This window comes from Globicephala melas, chromosome 11, assembly GCF_963455315.2.
Source record: "Globicephala melas chromosome 11, mGloMel1.2, whole genome shotgun sequence".
Lineage (NCBI taxonomy): Eukaryota > Metazoa > Chordata > Mammalia > Artiodactyla > Delphinidae > Globicephala > Globicephala melas.
Window position 1 is genome coordinate 65567592 of NC_083324.2, and position 26705 is coordinate 65594296.

Consider the following 26705-nt stretch of genomic DNA (forward strand, 5'->3'; position numbering starts at 1 on the left):
AAAAAAAAAGGTAGATAACTAAATTTGGATGAAGGGCTTTGTAAGAATAAAAACAATAATGAGAGGCTCGCCCCGCGCCCCGCACTCAGCGGGCTGGACTGTGGCGGCGGCAGCGCTGAGGCTGCGCGCGGGAAGAGGGTCCGGACGCGTCCGCGCTCGGGCCCCGCCGCCCTCACCCGAGTCTCCGGGCGCTGAGAAGGGAGCGGTTCGAGCCCCCGGATGCCCAAGCACACCCATGGCTGCTTCCGACACCGCCCTGCTTCGCTTCTCAGCCGCGGGCCTCGCTCGGCGCTAGACTACTCCGAGGGCTGCTGCTCTGTATAGAGAATCCCTGCCGTCAGCCTCGCTTGCCGCCGGGCCCTGCAGGAGCCGCAGGAGCTCGGCGCTCGCCCTTCCTCGAAAATCTCTTGTCAGCGGGTGGGTGCTGCGTCGGCGCGAGAGGCCCCTGGGCTGAGGCGGCGGTAGCTCCTCCGGCTCCCTCACGTCCGCGGGCGGAGACCTCTGGACCCCGCTGAGGAAATTCCGGTCCGCGTTCTTGGGGTCGCAGAGCAGTGAGTGCGCGGCTCCCCAGCGCCGCCCCCACTGCGGCCCTGCAGTCCGTGCCCAGCTCCACCCCCCAGCCCTTGCCCGCGATCGCCGACCCCTCTTGGCCACCGGTTCCTCTTCGCCGCTGTCGAGGGTCAGGTTTTCACCTCCCGTCCCCTACTCCGCCGGCTCCTTTCCCGCAGCCCGGCCCTCTCCCGTCCACCTGCCTCCCCGGCCCTCACCCCGCCCAGCCCCAGACTCCAGTGCATCCCTTTCTTCCCGCCGTCGCGTGGTCTCACCAACCCCAGCTCACTTCTTGAGCCCCATCCTGTTCCCTGCTGTCGTCCCAGTAGGTCAGCTCCGTGAGCTCGCCCCCACCCCACCCCGGGAAGCCCCACTCGAGGGACCGGGCCTCTTCCACCTTGAAAGGAGGGTGGGATCTGGCCGCTGTTTTCCCCAGAGGCCTGGCCCCCAGAAGTGCAGATCTTATGGAAAGTGGGAAGTGGAGGTTCTAGAAGATTCTTGGATTGTTTTCACCTGGATGGGGAATTGGTGTGGGTTATAGAGCATGTCTGGCTCAGAGGCGGCTTGAGAATGGAGTGGTTGGGGAGTGAGGGAGTGGCGGGGGCAGGGGCGATTTTTGTCCCTTGGGTTGGGCTGTGGTTTATTGGAAAACCTCGTTTTCTTCTCTTGACTTCCATCACTGACAGTTCTTTTGGCAATGTTGATGCTTTTCCAATCTGCCAGATGCAACGTCACTGATCGATTTACTTGGAAGTTTTCACACTTCACCTCTCCTTTTTCTCGTTTCAGCAGGAAGCAGTGTGTGATTCTCCTCACAGTGGGGCAAACAGGAATTGCTGGGGAAATGCTAATTATTGCATTTCTTCTTGAATATTTTCCAATTATATATTTTAGATTCCTGGGAGAGAAGGCTTTAGAATAACAAACATCTCTGTTTTGTAGGATTTCCTTTGGGGTTGGGGAGTAATAGAGAAGGAATAGACTTCATCATCTAATTATCTCAATTAGATTTAAGTATATAATACCATCTTGGCTAAATGATTCTTCTGTGGTTAATATTCCATTGTATTTGATGAGTGAAATTGTTATCTCATTTACCTGATCAGGCTTCTGCTGTGGCTGTACTTTGTATTAGATATAATTTCTAATTTTGTGATGGCTGTCTCTAAAATTACTTCCTGTGGTAACTCCAATTTTATGCTGTTATGCAAACTTCACACTCTACAATTTAGAGATTACCATCCTGCGTTGTTTTCCTCACACTTTTCCTGACTATCTTTCAAACTGAGACATTGAGAAATTAGTTCCTCCCAAGTCATCAGACATTGAGTTACCTGCTAGGTGTTTTAAGTTAGGCTATAGAAAACACTTATTTCTTTTGATTGGAAAGAAGATAACTGATATAAATTCAGAGCTTTTATTACTACCTTGAACTATTTATACTAATTCGTATGGCATTAAAGTAGGTTAATAATAGTGGCAAAATTGCTTCCAGTTAGACCAGGAAATCATTTTTCTCCTTTCATACATAATCCTTTCTCCCTGTCCCCCTTACCAAGTCTCCTCTTTGCTTATTTTTCTTGAAGTAAGTATAAACTTGTTCCTTGAAGTAAGCAAAATGTAGTAAGACCTATGAGGTTGATCCTTGTCCAGGCATTTTATGACAATTTCAGGACAGTGCCATACATAAAGCATAGCGTATTGGTCATTATTGTGACGTAGGATCTAAAGTGCTTATTGTGCACTCCAGGTATGTTATTGCCTGCTTATGTTGTGATGCAGAGTTATTTAGTTTGCATGAAAAACCCATTGATCTCTGTCCTAGGAAGATTGTAGTATGAATAGAGATCATAACTTAAGTATCTGCAGGTTTTCTTTGAATTTCTTGAGTTATATTTTAATTTCACATTGCAGAGTTTTATGGCTTCTCATTTCTTAATTTCTTTAAGTCTTTACTAACTCCCCTCCCTTCCTGAAGCCATCTTATATATGTTTTTTTAAGTATACTTGATTTTTTTAGAACAGTTTAAGATTTACAGAAAAATTAAGATTATGCAGATAGCCCCACCCAGTTTCCCATTATTAGCATCTTAGATTAGTATGGTACATTTGTTATAAATAGTGAACCAATATTGATACTTTATTAACTGAAATCTGTAGTTTATTCAGACTTCCTTAGTTTTTGTTTTTTTCTGCTTCAGCATTCCATTCAGGATACCACATTACATTTGGTTGTCCTGTCTCCTTAAGCGCCTCTTAAATTTTTTTTTTTTTAGTATCATGTTTACATGATGGAACTGAATGGAACATGGAACTGTGAGGTTAGTTATCTTCTGAGGATACTATATTGCCAAGTAATGCCATCCAATAGCTTTGACAATGAAAGATTGATCTCTGTTTTCACTGGCAGTGTCTGTAGTTTTCTTATACATTAGCAAAGCTCTGTAGAATCTAGGTCATCTTTTTCTTCCTTCCTTCCTTCCTCCCTCCCTCCCTCCCTCCCTCCCTCCCTTCCTTCCTTCCCTTTTTTGGCTGCGTTGGGTCTTTGTTGATGCATGCCGGCTTTCTCTAATTGCGGTGAGCGGGGCTACTCTTCGTTGTGGTGCTCGGGCTTCTCATCGCGGTGGCTTCTCTTGTTGCGGATCATGGGCTCTAGGCACGCAGGCTTCAGTAATTGTGGCACGTGGGCTCAGTAGTTGTGGCACATGGCCTTGGTTGCTCAACGGCATGTGAGATCTTACCGGACCAGGGCTCGAACCCATGTCCCCTGCATTGGCAGGCGAATTCTTAACCACTGCATCACCAGGGAAGTCCCAGAATCTATGTCATCCTGATGTAACTCTTCATGAATTTTTTATTTTTAGGTTTTAGGATTCCACAATTCAGCTTTCAAAGACTATAGCAAAGCCTTGTTTGTCTCCTTCATAGCATTTACCACACTTACAATTCTTATTTTTTGTGTGTTTGTTTTTCTCTATTTCCCACAGCAGAATGCAAGTCCCATGATGATTAAAAACTATTATTGTTTTTGTTCATTGTATCCCCAGTGCCTAGAATAGTGCCAGGCTTGTAGTGGGTACTCAGAAAATTTGGTGAATGAATGATGGTTGAATCTAATAGTAACCAAAGCTAGTAGTCATCTTTGCTATAGTGAAGTCTATGTTTTTTCCTTATGCAATTAATAGTTTAACAATAACATTTTATACTTACATTGTTTGATTGTATACAGGGATACTCCAGATCCTCAGGGGGCAGGGAACTCAATAATTTATAGCCTTTAGCACATCACTAAAAAAAAATACGACTGACCAGAATTTTATACTGTTTTTTTTTTTTGGCTAAAATTGTTTTGTTAAAGTTATTGTTAAATTATTTGCTGTTAGTATAGCACCTAAAATTATGTCAGATGATTATGCAAGACATGTTCATGGAACAGATTTGAAGTTAGGGAGACTGCTTTATTTAGCTTTTCAAAAATTTAAGGTTCTATGCTCTATAATGAAGATGAATTGTTTTCAGTATATGAAGCCTCATGTTGAATTAATGACATCAGTCTTGGTAATCTTCCTGTAAACTCTTATGGTTTCTTTATATTACACTAGTATACATGGTTCAATAAAAGAATGTTGAAATAAAAACAAAAGCCAACAATAATGAGAGGAATCACATAAGAACAGAATGGTAGAATTTACAAGTCAAAGTTATAAACTTTTGCCCATCAAAAACACCATAAAAGGTTAAAAGACAAATAACCAAACTAGAAAAAATTATTTGCAATGAATAATACAGGCAATACTCTCCTTATTTTATAAAGGATGCAAAAATAAATACAAATTTAAAAGTAATCAATAAGCACATAATACACGTTTAACTTCATTGTCAGTGTTTAACACCACCTCATAAACACAGTTTACTTTCATTTATATATGTTATGACACAACATTAAGTAGAAAAATCAGGATATAAAACTGCATATGCAGAGTAATCCAAATGATGTTAAAACATACACATGAGTTTTTTAGTTTTTGTTTGTTTGTTTGTTTTTAAGCCCCATGACAGGGGACCTCTTAATTTCTTTTTTTTTTTTTGACTTGTGGGATCTTAATTCCCTGACCAGGGAGGGATTGAACCCAGGGCCATGGCAGTGAAAGCGCCGAGTCCTAACCACTGGACCATCAGGGAACACCCTACACGTGTGTTTTTTTGGGGTTTTTTTTGCGGTATGCAGGCCTCTCACTGTTGTGGCCTCTCCCGTTGTGGAGCACAGGCTCCAGACGTGCAGGCTCAGTGGCCATGGCTCACGGGCCTAGCCGCTCCGCGGCATGTGGGATCTTCCCAGACCGGGGCACGAACCCGTGTCCCCTGCATCGGCAGGCGGGCTCTCAACCGCTTCGCCACCAGGGAAGCCCATGTGTGTGTGTGTGTGTTTTTTTTAATGGAAATACAACCACCTAAATATTTTAGATACCTTTCCTTTGGAATTATAGATGGTTTTTTTTTTTATTCTTTGCCACTTTTCTATAGTAAATGTGTATTATTTATGTATCCTGTTATTGACATTTTTTATATTAATTAATTTATTTTTGGCTGCGTTGGATCTTCATCACTGTGCACGCGCTTTCTCTAGTTGCGGCGAGCGGGGGCTACTCTTGGTTGCAGTGTGTGGGTTTCTCATTGCTGTGGCTTCTCTTGTTGCGGAGCACAGGCTCTAGGTGCGCAGGCTTCAGTAGTTGTGGCACACGGGCTCAGTAGTTGTGGCTCACAGGTTCTAGAGTGCAGGCTCAGTAGTTGTGGTGCATGGGCTTAGGTGCTCCGCGACACGTGGGATCTTCCAGGACCAGGGATCGAACGAGTGTCCCCTGCATTGGCAGGCGGATTCCTAACCACTGCACCACCAGGGAAGTCCCCTGTTACTGAAAATTAGTTAACAGTATTTCCCTGGCTGGTCCCCACCGGGCAAATTATAGAAATGGCTTGCCCCTTTAGCAAAGAGGGTTTGAAGGGAGGATTCCTGGAGTATCTCCCCCAGTGACAGCTTCCAGTTTGCTATGTCTCACAGGAAGCTTCCTTCCTATCCACGTGGGGTCTCAAACATGTCACCCTGAGAAACTCTGGCTGTGAGCTGGGCCCTGTCTGTCACGACCTCCCTCCCAAAGAGAATGCCAAGCAGTGGCTCTGGCTTGCTGGCCACTGAACAAACCCAAATCAAATCTTCCCATCTGGGAGGGTTCATGGGGAGGACAAGGCCTGGGAGTGACAATAAGCAGAGGGGAAGAGAGGAGTTTCAAGAAGGCCCTGTTCCTCAGGAGCTGGCCGCCTGACCCCAGATGCCTGTCTATTTCTCCTTCCATTCAGCATCCCAGTTTCCTTTGCAAATGGGCTTCATTACACCCATCTTCCTGCCAGGTCTAGACTGAAATGATGCAGTTTAGTCCCCAGGAGCTGGGACCTCTTTTACAGATAGGAGGTTATGCAAATTATTAGGCAAAGAGAGATTTGCAACATGCCAGGAATAATTGCAGGAGCTTGAAGGGCAATGAGAGCAGCAACTGTCCTCAGTCCCAGTGGATCCCTCTCATTAGTGGGCTGAGCAATGACCCCCAAAAGGATATGTCCAAGTCCTAACCCCTGGAATCTGTGAATGTGACCCTATGGGAAAAAGTGTTTGTGGATATCATTAAGTTAAGGACCTCAAGATGAGAGATCCTGGATTTAGAGTGGGCCCTAAATCCAATGACAGGTGTTCTTACAAGAGAAAAGCAGAAGGCTATTTTAGATACACAGAGGGAAGAGGGCCACGTAAAGATGGAGGCAGAAATTGGCGTGAAGCATCTACAAACCAACGGATGCCAAGGATTACCATTAGAATCTAGGAGAAAGGCACGGAATGGAGTTTCTCTCCGAGCCTCCAGAGGGAACCAACCCTGTTGAAACCTTGATTTTGGACCTCTGGTCTCCTGTGAAAGAATAAATTGGTTATTTTAAGCCCCCAAATTTGTGGCAATTTGTTACAGTAGCTACAGGGAACTAATATACAGTCTTTCACAGACGGCCATTCAGCAGTCTCCAGGGTCTCCAGGTGCCGGCACCCCTACCCAGCTAACTCTGATCCAGGTTCACGATTCAGCTGCCCATCTCCTTTGAGTCAGGAACCCACTGGGACAGTCCTCTTCCTGCTGGAGGAAGTACTTAGGGGCACTCACTTTAATTGCCTGTCCAGCAGAAGGGTACATGACAGACAGATGACAGTGCCATCCTGCTACTTTCAAAGTGTTCCCTTTATGGGCTCTAAAAAATAAGCAAATAAAATGAAATAAAAGAGAAAATAATTCATCTTGAAATAAAAAATGTGAAGCCAGTATTGAGGAAACTAAAGCCAAATTTGATCCCTAGACTGTTACTGACAGCTTTTTTCTGCCCTTAGTGACTTTCATTCTTAGTCAGCGCTGACCTTCCACTTAAGTATGGTGTAGGACCAGGTTTCCACCTGCAGAGGTTGCCCACAAGGGGAGACTTGAGGGCCAGTCTCTTCTGACTGTCCTGAAATTCCCTGGGGAAACTTATCAGATGGTGGGATTTCAGGCACTAGGATCCAACCCAGAAGGAGCTGTGTTTCAAGGAATAGGTGGACCTTCGCATTAGCAGGTGACTGTGCTCTCAATTGATAAGATCACTCTACTTCCACCAGGGAACCAGAAAATGAGCTATCCAGGACAGATTTTGAAAGTCTTATCAAAGCAAGAGCCTTATTGACAGGCAGGCAAGCCTGTTGGGCGAACTTTGCTGAGAGCAGAGCTGTTGCACTGCTATAATAATGCATATCTGTGTATGAGACTTAAAACACCAGGGACCCCATAACACCCCGACACGTGGGAGAGAGTCGCTGTTTTGAATATGCTCTTCTGGGATACTTTTAATAGAAAATAGCATAGTCTCATTTATTATTATTATCATCATCATCTTCACAGATGGGCACATTCAATATATACTGTTCCACAACTTGCTTTTCTTTTTCCCTAGATGTTCTTGTGGTGGTGGTTCCACAATAAACATTGTCTTAAGGGAGTTTTTGGCCAAAGAGCAGGGAAGACCCCCTTCTCCCTTCCAAGCCCCAGATAGTTTCTTTTTTTAACTCAGTGTGTGAAAGGGTTCAGAACTCCAAGAAACAGTCAATACTCGGGAGGGGTGTTCAGCAATGTCCCTGTATTTCCCACGCAAGGTGACATGAAGAAAATTTCATTTTACACACACTGCCTCCTCAGCCTTCTGCAGATTAGCTTTTCTCCTTGAAATTTTCAAAAGCTGGAGTGGAACTCCCAGCCCCCACTCCCAACTCAACTTAGGCAAGCACGGGGGAGGGGAGGGGACAAGGGGGTGGGCCCAAATCGGCTTGTCCACAGCTAGGTCACCCCTTCCTCTTTTAAACCCAAGGTGGTTGACAATTTGGACATCCAAGTTCAACTTTTCCTTTTTCACTTGAGGCACTGAGAGGTAAGTAAAATTCTCATGACTTAGTGGAAGACATGAAGACTAGCGAATATCCCATGCTTTTAGTTTAATTCCTTGATACAGTTTATATAAATTATATAACCAAACCTAAGCCTCGCTGTGCCATGTTCTCTGAATCACGGTTTTACCAATTTCAAACATTCGTAGACAAGGATAGCATCAACATTTGGCAAATGACCAAGAGACCCCCAGCCCTGCACCTGGGGTCCACATGTCCATTCCACGTCACTACTTACAGATCTGCTTTTCTTTACATTAGCTGCATAGTATTTCATTGTATTTATTTATCCAAATCCCATTGCTAGTCATTTGGATTTTTCCAAGCTTTTGTGATTGTAACCCAGTGCTTCGGAGAATCTCTCTTTAGATATATTTTTGTGTTATGTGAGAACATTTCTGAAAGGTATATTCTTAGAAATAGAATGACTGGGTTAAAAGGGAGACACGTTTAAATCTTCAGTAGACTCTACCGAATTCCCTTCCAAAACTTTGCACCTCTTCACACCTCCAGCTGTGGTTTGTGAATGTGGCTGCTTCTTCCCACTTACGACACCACTGAGCCTGTTCATTGCTGTCAATCCATCAGTCACTCACTCTTGTTTGAATTATTCGATTATTAGTGAAGCTAGGCATCTTCTCAGATGCTTCTTGGACTCTGAGTTTATGCTTGAGTAGCTGGTTCTTTAATTGAAAAAAAATATGCAACTTATCAAGTTAATTGTTTCCTCCAGGAAGTGCTCATTATTCTCAAGAGAATATAAGGAAGCTCTTGCTTCCCATAATGCACAAGAGTTTCTCACTTCCTGTAGAGAAAGCAATTATTCACTTCAGTGTCAGCCAAATGCAAAGCACTTAGAGTCAGATATGAGCACTTCTCAAAGGAAACCACTTCTCCACATTTCAAGGGCTTGTGTCACAGATAGGGCTTCAGGGGTAAATTTATAGACTTCACAGATGGGAAAAAGTCATTTCACGCTGCAGATACAAATTTTACACAGATACACAAAAAAAGGACCATCAGTTGTTTACCTCAAGTAAATATTGAGCAAAGTTAAATGTACTTTAATGTATTAGATGTTAAATTTATTTAAATTTTATTAAATATTAAAATCTTGTTTGTCCTGATGATTGACCCCATTCACATTCATCCCAACCTCCTCCAAGGGTCTCTTCCTCTACTTCATAGGCTGGAAAACTGAAAAGTACATTTCCCAGATCTTTCTGTGGATTTAGCTGCTGCTGGAACAAGCAAGATTAAGAGAAGCTGTGTACTTTTTAGCAGCAGGATTCCAGCATGTTGCTTTCTGGTGGTGGTGTTCTGGAACATTGCTGGAGGTTCTACCCGGAACCCACCCCTCCAGCCCTTCCAATGACACTGTAAACCTGTGATTCATTTTCTGCTAAAATTAGCTGACATAGTTTCTGTTTTCCTCCAATTGAACCCTGACTGATACTGCTCACAAATACTTGTCTTGATAGAGCCACGTGAGATATGAGAAAGAAAAGTCTAGACAAATGGCAGTGCAGGCATGAATCACGCTTATTATGATTTTCCTAATAGCACTTTAATCAGATACCTCGTCCCTGTAGGAAATTTGAAAAGTACATAAAGCGTGCAAAGAATGAGATAAAAACCATCTGTTATTCCACAAGAGTCAAATATTGATGAGAAGAAAACATTCAGCCCCTCTGAAATGCTGGTCCTAATCATCAGCTGCTGCTGTTTATTTGAGTGCGGAATGACCAACTCAGCCAAGGGGAACCTGGGCTGATTTTGGTGCTCACGTCTAATTTGAGAATGCAGAGCCACTCCCAGCCACTTCCCAATAATAAGGGAGAAAAGTTGTGGCAACAGAATGTGATAATAATAACTTATCCAATTTGTCTCCTAGTTCTAACCCAGAGACCTGGCAGTAGTAGTGGGAGGCTGAGTATCTGTACTCTTTCTCTCTTCAGTCATCCTCCCTGGACCCACACTGACCACTCACCATGCCTGGAGAGGGCCCTTCATATGCCTTTAGCCCAAGCTAACCTGAAGTCTGTTTGTCTATTTATTGAAACTGGGCCTCTTCTTCCCATTTTTCATCCAAGGCCAGAGTTTCCTTCCAGAGACCTCCTTCCTCTGTGTCCAATAGAAAATAATAATAAAAATAACTGTCATTTATTGAATACTCTAAGCTACCATGAAGTTAATCCTTATAAGAACCCTACAAAGTAGAGATTATTTTCATTTTACAGATGAGAGACTCACAGTCAATTTCCTAACATTTCACAGTTCAGAAGAGGTGGAAGCAGGATTCAAACTCACAACAATCAGGATTCAAAGTCTGGGTTTTAACCTTTATGCTGTGTCCCACTCCCATATCCCTAGGAAAGTGCCCCTGACCTGCTGCTCTCTTAGAGGAAACTAACACTCTACACAGGGGCTCTATTTGCTCATAAACTGTTTTTCTCTTTATTAACACCTTTATTGAGCTCTAATTCAGATGCCATAAAGTTCACCATTTTAAAGTGTACAATTCAGCAGTTTTTAGTATATTCATACAGTTGTGTGTCAATTGCCACTGTCAAATTCCAGAATGTTTTCATCACTCTGAAAAGAAATTCCATACCCATTAGCTGTCACTTGCCATTTCCTCCTCCCTCCTGCCCCTGGCAGGTACCAATCTACTGTCTATTTCTATGAATTTGCCTCTTCTGGACATTTCATATAAATGGAATCATACAATAGGTAGCCTTTTGTATTTGCCTTCTTTCACTTAGCATAATGTTTTCAAGGTCATCCATGTTATAGCATGTATCAGAACTTTATTCCTTTTCGTGGCCAAATAATATTCCATTGTGTGGATATGCCATGTTTGTTTATCCATTATTCAGTTGTTTGTTTCTTTGGGTTGGGGTTTTTGGGGGGGAGGGGCTTTATGAATAATGCTGCTATGAACATTTGTGTGTGTATATATATATATTCATAAATGTTCAATTCTCTTGGTTATATGCTTAGGAATGAGATTCCTGGACCATATGGTAAATCTACTTTAGCTTTTTGAGAAAGTGCTAAACTGTTTTTTCATAGCAGCTGCATGTCTGCAATATATGAGGGTTCCAACTTCTCCACATCCTCTCCAACACTTGTTATTGTCTGTCTTTTTTTTTTTTTTTTGCAGTACGCGGGCCTCCCACTGCTGTGGCCTCTCTTGTTGCGGAGCACAGGATCCAGACGCGCAGGCTCAGTAGTTGTGGCACACAGGCCTAATTGCTCTGCGGCATGTGGGATCTCCCCAGACTAGGACTCGAACCCATGTCCCCTGCATTGGCAGGCAGATTCTCAACTGCTGCGCCACCAGGGAAGCTCCTCACTGTGGTTTGATTACATTTTCCTTATGATTAATGATGTTGAGCATCTTTTCATGTGCTTATTGGCCATTTTTATATCTTCTTTGGAAAAACATCTATTTAGGTCTTTTGCCCAATTTTTAATTGGGCTATTTGCCTTTTTTTTTATTAGGTTGTAAGAATTCTTCCTTTATCCTGGATACAAGTCCCTTGTCAGATTCATGATTTGGAGATGTTTTCTCCAATTTTTGTGTTGCCTTTTTAGTTTCTTGGTGGTATCCTTTGAAGCACAAAAGTTTTAAATTTTAATGAAGTCTAATTTGTCAATTTTTTTTCTTGTGTTGCTTGTGCTTTTACTGTCATACTTAAGGAACTCTTACTTAATCCAAGATAATGAAGATTTACTCCTAATTTTTTTCTGAGTATTATGGTTTTAGCTCTTATATTTATGTCTTTGATACATTCTGAGTTAATTTTTGTATATGGTGTGAAGTAAGGGTACAACTTCATTCTTTTGCATGTGGATATCCATTTCTCTCAACACCATTTGTTGAAGAGACTATTCTTTCCCCACTGAATACTTTTGGCATGCTTATTGAAAATCAGTTGCCATAGATGTATGGGTTTATTTCAGGACTCTCAATTCTTTTATTTATTTTTTTTTTCAGGACTCTCAATTCTATTCCATTGATCTTCATGTCTATCAGTATGCCAGTACCACACTGTTTTGATTACTGTAGCTTTGCAGTAAGTTTTGAAATCAGGAAATGTGGGTCCTCCAACTTTGTTTTTCTTTTCAAGATTGTTTGGGCTATTGGGGGGTCACTTGCAATTCCATATGACTATTAGTATCAGCGTCTCCATTTCTCTAAAAAAAAGTTTGGAATTTTGATAGGGATTGTACTGGATCTATAGGTCAATTTGAGGAGTTCTGCCACCTTAACAATATTAAATCTTCCCATCCATGAAAATGGGATGTTTGCCCATTTTTAAAAATTCATTTTATTTATTTATTTATTTTGGCTGCAACAGATCTTAGTTGCGGCATGTAGGATCTTTTTTAGTTGTGGCATGTGGACTTCTTAGTTGCAGTATGCAGACTTCTTAGTTGCGGCATGCATGCAGGATCTAGTTCCCCGACCAGGAATCCAACCCCGGCCCCTTGCATTGGGAGTGCAGAGTCTTAACTATTGGACACCAGGGAAGTCCCTGCCCATTTATTTTGGTCTTCCTTAATTTCTTTCAACAATGCTTTGTAGTTTTCAGAGTATATCTCTAGCACTTTGTTTAAGTTTATTCCTAAATATTTTATTCTTCTTGATACGACTGTAAATAGAATTGCTTTTAAATTTCATTTTCAGATGTTCATTATTAGTTTATAAAAATACAGTTAACTTTTGTAGATTGATCTTGTATCCTGCAACCTTGCTGAGAACCTGATATGCACACCACCCCCATCCCATGCCACAGGTTGAGAACCTAAGCATGTCACTGGCTGGAGTGGGCAATCATCTGACTGAGGGGAAATCCCTTCCTGATCAGAATTACTGGGATTTCAAGGGCCATATTTAGAACCCTGGGGCTTTCCAGCCAGAGCACTGTGAACAATACACAGGGCTTCCTTGAGTTGGGGTGTTTAGAGTAACCTGGAACATTAAGGTCTGTTCAGGAGACTTTATGATCTCATTGGTCTTATCTTGTGGCTCCCCCATGGGCAAAGGAGGGGGATAGAGAGGGATAGTCCTGGGCCATGTTGGTCTTCTCCTCCCGGCCTTCCCGTCTGCATGATTCATACCCATTAGGATTGAGTTTTGTTGCACATAACAGAAACTAACAACATTGACTATATCAGGCGTGACTTTTATGGTGGGAACCATAGGCCAAATACAAGGGATCAGGCAGGGATTTCCCGGGTGGTGCAGTGGTTAAGAATCCGCCTGCCACTGCAGGGGACACGGGTTCGAGCCCTGGTCCGGGAGGATCCCACATGCCACAGAGCAACTAAGCCCGTGCGCCACAACTACTTAGCATGTGCACCTAGAGCCCGTGCTCTGCAACAAGAGAAGCCACCACAATGAGAAGCCCACGCACCACAACGAAGAGTAGCCCCCGCTCACCACAACTAGAGAAAGCCCATGCACAGCAGTGAAGACCCAACACAGCCAAAAATAAATAAATAGCAGACTGCAGGGGGAAAGTTGATGTACGTGACGATGACTTGCTTCTACTTTCACAAGCGTTTCACATCTCTGGCAGCTCAATTTAAAACTGGCCCCTTCACTTAACTCTGTCTTACTTTCTTTCATGGTGCTTATCACCACCTGACACCATATGCTGTGTTTATCACTTACTCATCTGTCTTGGTTACCACTGTATTCCCCAGTTTCTAGAACAGTGCCTAGTGTATCGTAGGTGCTTAATAAATATTTGTGAAGTAAATGAATACATTATTTCATTTGAAGTTTCTCAAGAATATGTGCAAGTAGGGCAGAAGACGCTGTTACTCATTTTACAGATGTAGAAACAGGCCCAGGAGGCTGACTTCACTAAAAGCCACCAGGGAACTGAGGGAGCCTCAGTCCTTTTGATTCCAAATCAGTGGCTGAGTGTGTGGGTGAGGGTAGATAGACTTTTGACACACCTCTGGCCTCTGCTCAGAAAGTTGGTAAACTACTCAGGGAAAAGGTGATAAGAAAAGCAGATAAGTTACTCCCAACAAAGAGACTGGGAATCTAGGAATTTCAGAAACCATTGCCCTGCTTGTTGGGAAAGGGTGGGTGACATCACTGAACAAGTAGCTTTTTGGTACCTTCAATTCCACCCTCACTCCTGCTACTAACTCTGCCCAGAGAGGTGGTGAGCTCCCCATCCCTGTATTCAAGCAGGGGCTGGATGTCTCCTTACAGAGCGTGCCTGAGCTGGAGAGTTGTACTCACATCTTAGTAGGAGAGGGCGGGCATGCTCTGTCACAGAACATACACTCAGCAGAAAGTGGCCCGAACACCAACACAAGAGGCTTTGCGCCACCTGGTGAACATGGTTTTAAACTGCAGGCTCTTCCATGGAGAGAAGCCTGCAGCCTGAGTGTCCCTAGAATCCTAAGCAGTGAAACCAGACTAGACCACAGGGTTTGTGAGAAATCAGGGGGGCACCCTGCACTGGGCCAGGCACCAGCAGGCGTCAGAGAGGTCACTAGTACAGGGAGGAATTATTAACAGGACTCAGGAGTTGCTGAGGCATATCCCTGGATTTGGAGGGAACGCGTCCTTCCCACACTTTATTCCGGATTCCTGGGATGACACACTGGGAAGCTACCTGAGGGCGGGGGAAGGGTGCAGGAGGAGGCTCATTTGTTCATTCCACTCATCTTTGTATTTGGGAGTGACCTTGAATTGTCTTTGCCTAGAAGTAAAAAAACAAAACCAAAAAACCCCCATGTTTTTGCTACATGGGTTTCAGATTCTGATTTTGTCTGCCAAAGTGCATATTTTCATTATGTTTGTCACACTATTATTTGTTTATTATCTTACTGTATCATTTATTATCATCAAAGGCCTCTGTAACTGCCGGTAGAAGCCATGATGAGCTCCATGCATTAGCCTTACCACACGAAGTTCATTTAATGTGAACAGACGTGAAAACATCTGAGCGTCAGTGGGCCAGTGCAGCTCCATCTGAGGTGAGTGCTGGATTCTGCTCATCCCTCCTAAAACCCTGAAATGGGCCCCAGCTCCCACCTCAGACTCTGCTCTGGGCAGTGAACCACAGGGCTCAGCTGCCCCTGCGGAGAAGGTACCCCCATCCCCGGCCAGCTGCTCCTCTCACCATTTCTCCTTCCAGTTTCACTTCATTCCTAAGAAAAGAGCACAGTTTTAATAAACTGTCCATCCCAAGCCTAGATCTGGGTGTCAGAGGCCAGTCGGGCTCCTGTGACATGGTGCACAGGGCCAGCACAGGGCCTGGGACCGCGCTTCCCAGTAAAGTCTGTTGGGTGAACAACTGAATTCTCCCTGTGGACGGGCTTCAAGCAATGTATTATATCCTCATAGCATCAGCTGCCGCATGAAATAAGTTATGCGCAGGTGGTGCTGTTGGGAGTTTCCCCCTGCATTCCTCATGGGTCAGACACAGGATGGCCCCCTCCCTCTTCCGAAAGGCTCTCTCCTCACCCTTTCAGGGTCTCAGCCCCAATCCTGGTCTGCTTCCCTGTCTGAGTGAGCCAGGCTGACCCCAGCATGAACTTCAGGGACCCCCTCTGCCCTCCTGCAGGGATGGGCCTCTGCAGTCTGCCCTGCTCCCATTTGCCCTGCACCCCACATTCTCCCTGATCCCTCATGATCAGAAGGCCCTCCTCCACACTGCACCTCCAGACTTCACCCCTCCAAAAGGGAAGGAGAAAAACAGAGCAGAAGCCTGTGTGATCTCCTTAGGACACTCTCCCTGCCCCTGCCCCCCAAGCAGAATTCACCAGAGCCACTACTTTCTCCACATTCACCTCTCAGTGACCTCCCCCTGGGGACTGCAACAAAGTCCGCCCATCAGCTACTTCTGCTTCCCCCACTGATGTGTGAACTTCCCAAGGGCAGGGCCCAACTCTCCTTTGTATACCACCCCCAGCCCTCCCCATAAGAGCAGTTAATTTACAAGCATTAGGGACTGTAAAAAATTAAGATCACGATTCACATATTTTGAGGACTTCCCCAGCAGTCAGGTGATTAGGACTCCAAGCTGCCACTGCAGGGGGCAGAGGTTCGATCCCTGGTCAGGGAACTAAGATCCCGCATGCTGAGTGGTGCAGCCTAAATAAATAAATAAAATTTTAAAAACTAAAAATATTTTTTAAACATGCACATTCTGATTTCAGACCAACCCACTTCAAAACTCCCCACCCAAATCTTGGGGCTGTCCCAGGAGTGGCTTAGTTCAGAGGTCATCAAACTGAGTGGTCAAGCCAGTGTGGAGGAGGGGACCAAGGGGACCTGACACCAGCATTGCACAGGGCTCCTCCTGAGCCTGGGCCACCTTCACGTTCACCACCAGACCCCAGATGGCTTGGAGGCATCAGGCCCTTGCTCTGTAAGTGTGTGTGTTTTCTGTGTGTCTCTATAAAACTTAAGAGAACACTTGACTAGAAAATGTAGATTAACACCATAGGGAGGAACCAGAGGAAGAAGCCAAGAAAGGCTGTCACAACTAGGATCCTGCATGAGAAAGACGTTGTGTCACCAGCATCAGCCCAGGCTTCCTGCAGTAAGAGCCTTGAGACGTGGCAGGGCCACTAGGATGGGAGAAAGTGCTGGACATTGTACACCTTAAACTTGCACAACATTATACGTCAATCATGTCTCAGTAAAGCTGGGGGGGAAGTGCTAGATCTGGAGCTTTCTTTCAAGAGAAAAAGACTTTGTTGGCAAGAATCCACATAAGGAGGGACTTCCCTGGTGGTCCAGTGGTTAAGACTTTGCCTTCCAATGCAGGGGGTGCGGGTTTGATCCCTGGTTGGGGAGCTAAGATCCCACGTGCCTCGTGGCCAAACAACCAAAACATAAAACAGAAGTAGTATTGTAACAAATTTAATAAAGACTTTAAAAATGGTCCACATCAAAAAAAATCTTAAAAAAAAAAAAAAGAATCCACATAAGGAGAAGGTGGACGTGATGGAGCCCATGCTCCTGGGTTAGTGCTGTGAATGGCTTGACTGGATGGAGACAGTGACTTGTATCATGACCTTCTTAATACACTCACTTTTTTTTCATAAACTCTTTATTTCCTGTTGACATTAATGTAATCTGGCAAAAAAGGACGTGGCTGGCTACTTTTTCAAACCATGGGACTCTATTTCCTGCTTGTTAAGATGATTTGTGAGGAAGTCCATCTTGATATATGTTGTTTTCAGTGACACCCCCCCCCCACTTTTCAGGAATTTAATTGTGTAAAAAATGGATAGAAACCCAGAGCTTCCTTTCGTGCCAGGTACACAGGAGGTGCTCAATTAATGTTCATGGAAGGAAAGGCTGAATGAATCCCTTTATTCCTGGCACCCAGGCATCCATCCCAGACCAGGGCCTAAAGTTCCTGGAGAAACGGGGTGCAGCTCAGTCCAGAGCTGAGTGGAGAGTCCAGGGATCTGGGGTCTGGGGTGGTGGACTCTGCTCAAGCCCACTTCTCACTCCTGGCCCCAACGGTCCCAGCGTTGGGTGAGATTTAACACTCCCCCTCCCCCCACCGCCGTAAAGACATAGTCTTTGGGATATGCAGCTGTTGACAACCATTAACACAACAGCAGGCAGATGCCAACATCATAACTGGAAGAAGTGACTTATGACTCCATCCTCTCATTTAAACCTCTACGTCTTGGACCCATGAGATGCGAGACAATTAGAAATGAGGCACCGTGAGGAGGCAGCACGCTGAGCTGGGCTGTATGTCCTTGGGCATGTCACTCCCCCTCTCTGGCCTCAGCTGCCTTGTCTGTAAGAGGAGAGGCTGGACAAGTTGATTTCGATGGTCCCTCCCAGTCCACTTATGTAGTTCTGGGCTGGGGATGATGAGAAAAGCTATGGGGCATGGGTTCATCCTGGAGCAAAGTCAAGGAGATGGAACAGTCTCAGGAAGACTAAAGGGGCCTAGGATTTTCCTGCTAAACCTTTTGGCCAAGGCCCCTGCCTGGCCTCTTCTAGTGTGGAATTGTCCAGGGCCCAAGACGGGACTAAGCCAGGATTTTCCCTGCTTATGAGCAGTCACAGCTTTGAGTCCCAAATCAGCTTCTCGGCTACAGTGACCCAAGGCCAGATCAGGTCCAGCCAGATGGGGGTGGCCGGTGGGGGTGTTTTCCTGACCTGCTGGAGGCAAGAGGCAAAGGTGGTTTCCTCCTTCCAGAAAAGAAGATGCGAATCCAGGAAGTTCTGTTTTCAATGAACTGAAAACACTCCCTTCCCTTTCTCCGCCAGCTTCCCCGGGGTTGCAAGGGCAGAGGCTCTGACCCCATCAGGAGGTACCTGGGGGGCTGGGGAGCATCGAGGAGAAGCTGAACCAATAGCAGAGGCATTTTCATGCTTTAGAGCAGCTTTGCGTTTGCAGAGTTTTCTTAACTCCTTATACGGACGGCAGTCACGTACTTCACAACTACGGTCTTATTCAAGTTTTCTGGGAATCCTGTGATGTCAGGTTAGGAATAGCATCCCCATTTTGCAGATGAGAAACATGAGGCTCCAAAGAGATAGAATAACTTGCCCAAGGTCAATTGGCAGATACGGGTATAGGAGCATAGGAAGCCAGGATGTGGGCGGCGTGGGCGATCTTTACTGGGTCATGATCAGAGTCGCCAAGGACTGAAAACTGAGGACAAGGGAGTTGGGCCAGGTGAAATAAACTGTTTATGAAGATGCTGAGGGCAGAGAGGTAGGGCTATGGCCTCTGCTTGAGAAGTGCCCATCACATTTCGAGGCACTAAAAGAAAACAGGTCACAGCACTGGGTTCGAGGGAAGCATCCCAGCTCTGCAAGCCTCTGCCTCCATTTCCCCATCTTTAAACCTCCGGTGGTTGGTATGTGAATTGAATGAGATAAAATATAGGTAGAACCCTTGGCACAAGGCCTGGCACATGGTAAGCACTTAACTGTCAGGCATCATCATTGTTATCATTACTAAGGTTGACAAAGCAGTAATTCTTTTTTCCATTTCATGCACCAGCCCCCTGAGGGTGGTTTTCATGAGCTTGCCCATTTTTCAGATGAGGAAAACTGAGGCTCAGTGAGGGACTTCTGCTTCCTTCTTCCGTAAATTGAAGGAATTGGGCTGGATGTTCTCTCAGCGACTGGCTTCCTCTCCTGAGCTGGGCAGGTACTAAGGGGCAGGATAGGGAGAAAGTTCACTCCCTGTGCTCCCACTTAGCAACCAGGGCTGCCCTATCCAAAGAATGCCCCCACAGTGTCCTGGAGGCGAGGCCTGCCGGTTCTCAGCTGTTCCAGGTCCCCAGGCAGCTTTGAGGTCTGAGACACCAGCTCTGATCCGAGAGTGCAAAACCCAGCTGGGGTTCCCTGCTGCCCTGGGAGGAGGGAGGAACAGCTAGCTGCCTTCGTGGGAGACTCAGTCTCTGACCTGTTGGTGCCCGGTGTCTGGAGTCCACGGGTCCTTCACAGAGAGACTTCCAGCATCTCCTCCTTAAAGTCCACTCTGTCCTGCTCCTGGCTCTCCAGAAGCTCCCTGCTGTTGCCCTTGTCCTGATTGATCTTCCTGGGTGTCTTCAGAAATCTGGAATTCAGGCCCCAGCTGCAAATCAGCCCGTGCCCCAGCTGCAGAGGTCTTCCAGGCCACCCCACCCCAGCTCCACTCCACCTGGCATCTTGGCCCCTAGGCCACTCACCTGAACAGGAGTTTCTGCCTGGGTTCCTTCTTAATGATGTTCAGATTATGGTAGGGGCACAAGGCATGTGACATCTTCTCATAGGTCACGTTCACCTGCTTCTGGAAGGAAAAGCAGCCCCACATCACCCCCTACTCCCCACCCTGCTCCTTCCAGGCCTGGGAGGGAGCAGGTTGGACTGGATGGTTTCTTAAGCCCCTCAGCCCAGGGGTCTGTTAGGGAATATGAAAGTTCTCATGCATTGGGAAGGAGAAAGGCAGGGGAAGGCCGGGGTGGGGGGGGGGGGGTGTGGGAAGAAACAATGGGATGGTTCTGTCACCTACTTGACTGAGACCCATGGGCCAGGAGTGAATTGCATGTTGCTTTTAAATGGCAAATGTCACGAGTAGTAACAAATTAATATATAGTTAGTAGGAGAGACAGTATGGTGGGGTAGCATGAGGGCCTTGCCACCTAGCTGTGTGACTTTGACCAAGTCAGGTTTTCCTGTCTCTGGGGAGTGGACTGTGCAGAGTAGGGACAAAGAGGCTGGGCTTTGGTGTCAGTTTAAGCTCCAGCTCCACCATTTGGCAGCTGTGTGACCTTGGGTAAGTTTCCTTACCTCTCTGCATCTGTTGCCCCAGCTATAAAATGAAAATAAAAACAGCAATCTCACAGATTTGTTGTGAGCATTAAATTAGTTAATCCATGAGAGCACTTAGCACAGTGCTTAACATGTGGTCTGTGCTCACTAAATGGAATTGCTGCCCTTGGGGCCTCAGTTGCCCTCCCTCCAGATAAGCACACCTAAACTTTAGTCATTTGCATCCTTCCAGCCACCAGCACTACCCAGAGGCCACAAAACAGGGTGGCGCCCAGAACGACATGGTCTGGATTCAGGTCTCTGCTCTGCCACCTACTGGCTGCAAACACTGGGACAAGTTGATACACCTCTCTGTGCCTCAGTTCCCCATCTGATAATATCCACCCCATGAGGTTGTTGTGAGGATTAAATGAGTTAATACAGGCAAAGCCCTCTGAGCAATGCTTGGCAATCAAATGCTGTGCCATTTTAGGAGATGCTATATATTGCAGATGATCATTATTGGTTTTTTGTTTGTTTGTTTTAATTTATTTAACTTATTTATTTATTTTTGGCCGTGTTGGGTCTTTGTTGCTGCGCATGGGCTTTCTCTAATGGCGGCGAGCGGGGGCTACTCTTCGCTGTGGTGCGCAGGGCTTCTCATTGTGGTGGCTTCTCTTGTTGCAGAGCACGGGCTCTAGGCACAAGGGCTTCAGTAGTTGCAGCATGCGGACTTAGTAGTTGTGGCTTGCGGGCTCTAGAGCACAGGCTCAGTAGTTGTGGTGCATTGGCTTAGTTGCTCCACAGCAGGTGGGATCTTTCCGGACCAGGGCTCGAACCCATGTCCCCCGCATTGGCAGGCAGATTCTCAACCACTGCGCCACCAGGGAAGCCTGATCATTATTGTTAATAGTTTTCTTTAAAGACTCTTTTTAACCTAAATGAATTTATTTATAGACTAGCACACTGGTTTTATATCACCACTGTCAATCATGAGATTGACAAAGTAGTTAAATTTTGTCATCCTAATGCTTACTAAAATAAATAATGATTAGAATTTGGAGTAAACCACCTAAAATCCCCTGGCAGACACCCATTTAGGTATGGGCGCTCCTCACGTTAGGAATGCTGGCCTCGGTCATCCCCAGGCCTTTCCAGCCCTGACAGCTGATGATTCTGCAGGGCCTGAGTCCTGGGTTTTCCCAGCTTCCTCCAGGGTACCAGCTTCCTCACCTGGCTTAACAGCAAATGATGCACAATTCATGTAAGCGTGCTTTGAAAGCCTCAAATGCTAAGGAAAGGTGGAATTAAGCAATTAGAAGGCAAGATTCCTGAGTTCCAGGGACAGTCCCCATCCTCAAGAAGTAACTGCCTGTCCCTCAGAATCTCCCAAAATAAAATGATCCCAACAAGAGCCACTATGGAGAATATATGGAGGTTCCTTAAAAAACTAAAAATAGAACTACCATATGACCCAGCAATCCCACTACTGGGCAGATACCCAGAGAAAACCATAATTCAAAAAGACACATGCACCCCAATGTTCATTGCAGCACTATTTACAATAGCCAGGTCATGGAAGCAACCTAAATGCCCATCAACAGACGAATGGATAAAGAAGATGTGGTACATATATACAATGGAATGTTACTCAGCCATAAAAGGGAACGAAATTGGGTCATTTATAGAGACGTGGATGAACCGAGAGACTGTCATACAGAGTGAAGTAAGTCAGAAAGGGAAAAACAAATATCGTATATTAACGCATATATGTGGAACCTAGAAAAATGGTACAGATGAACCAGTTTGCAAGGCTTCTGAGACTTAGATGTAGAGAACAAACGTATGGACACCAAGGGGGGAAAATGAGGGTGGGGAGTGGGGGGATGAATTGGGAGATTGGGATTGACATACATACACTAATATGTATAAAATAGATAACTAATAAGAACCTGCTGTATAAAAACTAAATAAATAAAATTTTAAAAAAAAAGAAAAAAATTTAAGAAAAAAATGCTCCCAACACTTCTGGGGCTGCTGGTGAAGCTCCCATCAGTTGAGGTCTGTCCCCTAGTGCTGAGGGGTCCACTGTGGCCCCTGCCCCATCATGTGTGTTGAGACCATCCTGCCCGCTGGCTGAGGTTCACCTTGTGGTTTCCCCAGAATCTGGCAAGCCCATTTGGATCCACAACTCAGAAGATCTTGGCATTATTGTCTTCCCACTTGATGTAGGGCTGGTACCAGGTGTCAGAGAGCAGCTGATACTTGTAATCCCACAGCAGCTGGCAGTCTGCAGTTGAGCACAGAGGGTGCAGACGGGGCGCCTTCATGGAGCTGTGAGGACGAGCATGAGAAAGGTGCTCTGGGGCTCTCGAAGCCGGGGCCCAGGCGTGCAGCAGGATGGTGAAGACAATGGTACTAACAGAAACAGCCACATGTGGGGCCTCATTACTCATCTCATTCAATCATCCTGACTCTAACAGGTGGAGACCTTTACCCCCAGGAAGTGATGAGGAAATGGGCTCAGAGAGGTATGGACATAACCCAGTCACCAGGCTCCTAAGGAGCAGGCGGAATAGGGAGCCTAACCCAGCTCTTCAGACACCAGAGCCAACACCCTTCGCCCCGGGGGCAGGTGGCGGGGGCACTGGCCAGTGGCTGGTGGCTGGAACCCTGTCTCCAGGTCCCTCTCTGCCCCTGGCCCAGTCACTCAACCTCCCAGATCTCTATTAAATCAGGATTGTAACATCCATCCTATCCAGCCAGCACCCTAACAGGAGGTTCTGGAAAATCGAACGTGCTATCATGAAGGGCAAGTGGCAGAGGGAGCCTGGGCGCAAGCTCTTAAGTCCCACCTGGGCCACCTGGCTCGGGCGTGGGGGGCAGGTTACCGGACTTCTTCTGAGCCATAGTTTCCTCGTGTTGGGTGATGTGAGGATTAAGTGACATAATCGACCAAAAGACCCTTAGCACAGTGCCTGGTACAGAGTAAGTGCTCTAAGAATGTTAAGCATTATATTAAAATCAAATAACTGTGTTTCAGTGACTCCCAGTCACTTTCAACCCAGGAGCTAAGTTTCTGCCCCCTCTGTGGTGTCTTAGGATAAATGTAGTGGCCCCGCCATGACTAGAAAACACACTTTGGGAAGGCAGTCAGCTTATCTGTCAGTCCATCTGGTTACCTGTCTGTTAGTCGGTCCTTTAACAATGAATGTGGAGAAGTATATCACCTGATTAGAGCTCAGGCCCTAGAGTCAGACTGCCTGGATTCACACTTCAATTCTGCCACTTACTGCTGTGTGACCATGCGAAGGTCACTTAACCTCTCTGTGCCTCATTTTCCTTATCTGTAAAATGGGGCTAATAATAATACCAACCTCAGAGGGCTGTTGTGGGGTTAAATAAAAGCCTTAGAACCAAGCCTGGCACATAGTAAACACTCAACTATTTAAAAATAAATAAAGTTTTGGGGCTTCCCTGGTGATGCAGTGGTTAAGAATCCGCCTGCCAATGCAGGGGACACTGGTTCGATCCCTGGTCTGGGAAGATCCCACATGCCGCAGAGCAACTAAGCCCGCGAGTCACAACTACTGAAGCCCACATGCCTAGAGCCCGTGCTCCATAACAAGAGAAGCCACCGCAAAGAGAAGTCCACGCACTGCAACAAAGAGTAGCTCCCGCTCGCCACAACTAGAGAAAGCCCACACGCAGCAACAAAGACCCAAAGCAGCCAAAAATAAATTAATTTTTAAAAATTAATTATAAAAATAAAGTTTTAAAGGGGGAGGGGGCATACCCTAGGCCAGTCTGACTGTCTGAACTATGACTGGTAAATCGTCCCTGGCCTGGACATAGGGTGGGCTTGGCGATCCCGGGCAGCACTTTCTGCCTGCTGTGACCAGACTGTGACCAGCACACAGGAGAATTACTCCACACACCACTGCCAAGCACAGACCCTCTCATTCCCCAGATCAAAATAACCCTCCTCCTTGTCACCCACCCCGCTCTGGGACTTAGCCTCAGCACACCTCCCTCCTGTGTGCCAGGGGAGCACAGCCTCCTACTCACCAGTGATCCTGCCATCAATGGGGGCCTGTGGCATCGTGGGGAAGGAGGAGACTCCCTCAGCCCTGCAGCTGAGCTCCACACAGTGAGATAAACTGAGGGACTCCTGCCTGCTGAGGGGCCAGCTGGCCAGGCCAGGGGCATCCACATGGCTCAAGGAGCTGGCAAGCCCCAGGGCTGGTGGCTGCTGCAGGAGGCCCCGATCTCCTCTGCAAGCAGAGGAGCACCATCGATTCTTTGGGCCCAGAGCCTCCCCCAACCCAGACCCCCTCAGTGACATGCGCGGGAGCCCGTGGGGCTGCACTCCTAGTGCTCTCCCCACACCCAGCCCCTGGTCAGGGAAGCACTGGAGGGTGTGGGTGAGGGCCAGACAGCCCAGGTGCTAACCCTAGCTCCCAGACAAGTAACTTAGTTTCTCAAACCTGCTCCCTCATCTGTAAAATTGTTCACAATGCCAAGAGGTGACAGAGCCAGGTCCAGAACCCAGGTGCCCTCTTCATCCACCCAATAACTATTGATGGAGGACCTTCAATGAGACAGGCATTGTTCTAAGAATGTTGGGGACACATCACTAAACTGAAAAGAGCTTCTGCCCTCATGGAGCTTTATATTCTAGTGGCGTAGGGAGGGGGAGGAAGACAGATGATTAAAATAAAAAAGGAAATAGAAGTAGTATACAATATGGGGGGAAGGGATAAAGCACTACTGTACAAGGCAAATAGGGAATTCTGGGAAATGCCTCACAGACATGATAATATTTGAACAGACACCTAAGGAGGTAGATAAGTGAGCTATGTGGGCATGTAAAGAAGAGATTGTAAGGCAGAGGGAACAGTAAGTGCAAAGGCCCTGAGGCAGGGGTGTCTCTGGCTTGTTCAATGAGCAGGGAGGCTGGTGTGGCTGGAGGAGCATGAACAAGAGAGAGAGGAGTGGGAGAGGACAGCAGAGGGCAGGGAGGTCATTGTATGGACTGGGGCTTTGACGAGTGAGATGAGAGCCACTGGAAGATTTTGAGCAAAGAAGTAGCATGACCTGACTTATGAATCTCTGGCTACTCTGCTGAGAATAGATCATAGGAGATCAAGGGCAGAAGCAAGGAGACCAGTGAGGAGGTTCTCCAGAGGAGGCAGGGGCTGGACCCTGGGCAGCACTACAGGTGTGTGAAGTGGTTGGATTCTGGGTAGATCTTGAAGGTAGAGCCAGCAGGAGTTGTTGACAGTTGGGATGAGGATGAGAGAGAAAGAAAGTAATCAAAAATGACATCCAGCGTTTTGGCCCGAGCAACTGGAAGGTTGCAGCAGTGAGTAAGGACTGGGAGTGACATGAACAGCCCTGTGTGCAGGTCCCTGGAGACCCTGAGGAGAGCAATTTCCATGGAGAGATCAGGAGGAGAAGAGAGGGATGCCACATAAACAACCCTCTGCTGGAGAGGAGAGCAGAGAAAGGGGGAGATGAGAGGCAAGGCCCCTCGGCTAGAGGACAGTCACAGAGGGCAGCGGTGAGAGTTGGGGAGGCAGGGCAGGGGGAGATGGGGAGCCTGGCCCACAATGCTGCCTCTTTCATCATTTTGCCTGGAAGAAGCTCTGCCCTCTGATGAGGCCAATCTGGGGGAGGGTCTCAGAGAGCCTCCTCACCTTCCAGGCAGCAGGGGAAGGGCTGAGTGGGCACCCTCTGCCTGAAAGCTCTTCCGAAAAAGGGCCCACATGCCACAGCTTGCCGCTGGGTCTTGATGTACTGGAGCAACTCATACAGAACGTCAGCTGAAGCGGGGGGGCGCGGGAGGGCAGGCTGCTGACCAGGTGTCAGCTGGCATGTCCGTCACAAGATTCGTGCTGATGGAGACGCTACGCAGAGGCCTTAGGATGGAAATGGGGAAGGGAGAGGGAGGGAGCAAGACAGCTCCCCAGCCCCACCCCCGCTCCCCCCGGTTTGCATCAGAGAAGCCAGTGAGTGACCCCGACCTGAAGCCAGGGAGCGGAGTGGGAAGTCGTTCTTGGTGAGGATGCAAAGGGCTCGGCCGTTCATCTCAAAGTCCTGCTCCCTGGTGTGCTGCAGAGAATACTCCTGCCCAGCCAAGCGCAGCCAGTGCAGCTCGTCCTTGTTGCTGGAGAGCATGGGCTGGATGGGGTTGACGGAACCCCAAGGAGGTGCCCGGAGAGGAGGACTTGGCTACGGGGTGCCTGACTCTCTGGCTCAAATCGCCTCACCTCACAGATGAGACAGAGTTCAGCCTTCAGCATCCGACAAGGCACTTCCAGCCTGGTCGGGTGGCCCAGTGGCCACACAGCCTCACAGGCTGTCTGCAGTCTGACTGCCCTTTGT

The 26705-nt window shown here is 46.7% G+C and overlaps 2 protein-coding genes across 4 annotated transcripts in view; one reads left to right on the forward strand and one right to left on the reverse strand.

Moving 5' to 3' along the window:
* Window positions 1-26705, forward strand: part of KCTD20 (potassium channel tetramerization domain containing 20) — a 125943-nt gene continuing 99238 nt past the window's right edge. The window contains exons 1-3 of one of the 3 annotated variants that reach the window (XM_060307748.2): window positions 1-417; window positions 14945-15070; window positions 16256-16467. The gene's annotated coding sequence lies outside the window, so the exon portion shown is untranslated. Of the gene's footprint in view, window positions 418-11653; window positions 12139-14944; window positions 15071-16255; window positions 16468-26705 lie in introns of those variants that run through there. The other 2 variants (XM_060307749.2, XM_060307751.2) reach the window with 2 other exon arrangements.
* ETV7 (ETS variant transcription factor 7) lies at window positions 19527-26408 on the reverse strand. The gene is given in 7 exon segments (XM_030870439.1): window positions 19527-19644; window positions 19757-19857; window positions 22466-22608; window positions 24387-24592; window positions 24708-24714; window positions 26018-26143; window positions 26345-26408. Coding segments are annotated over 7 exon segments (765 nt in total).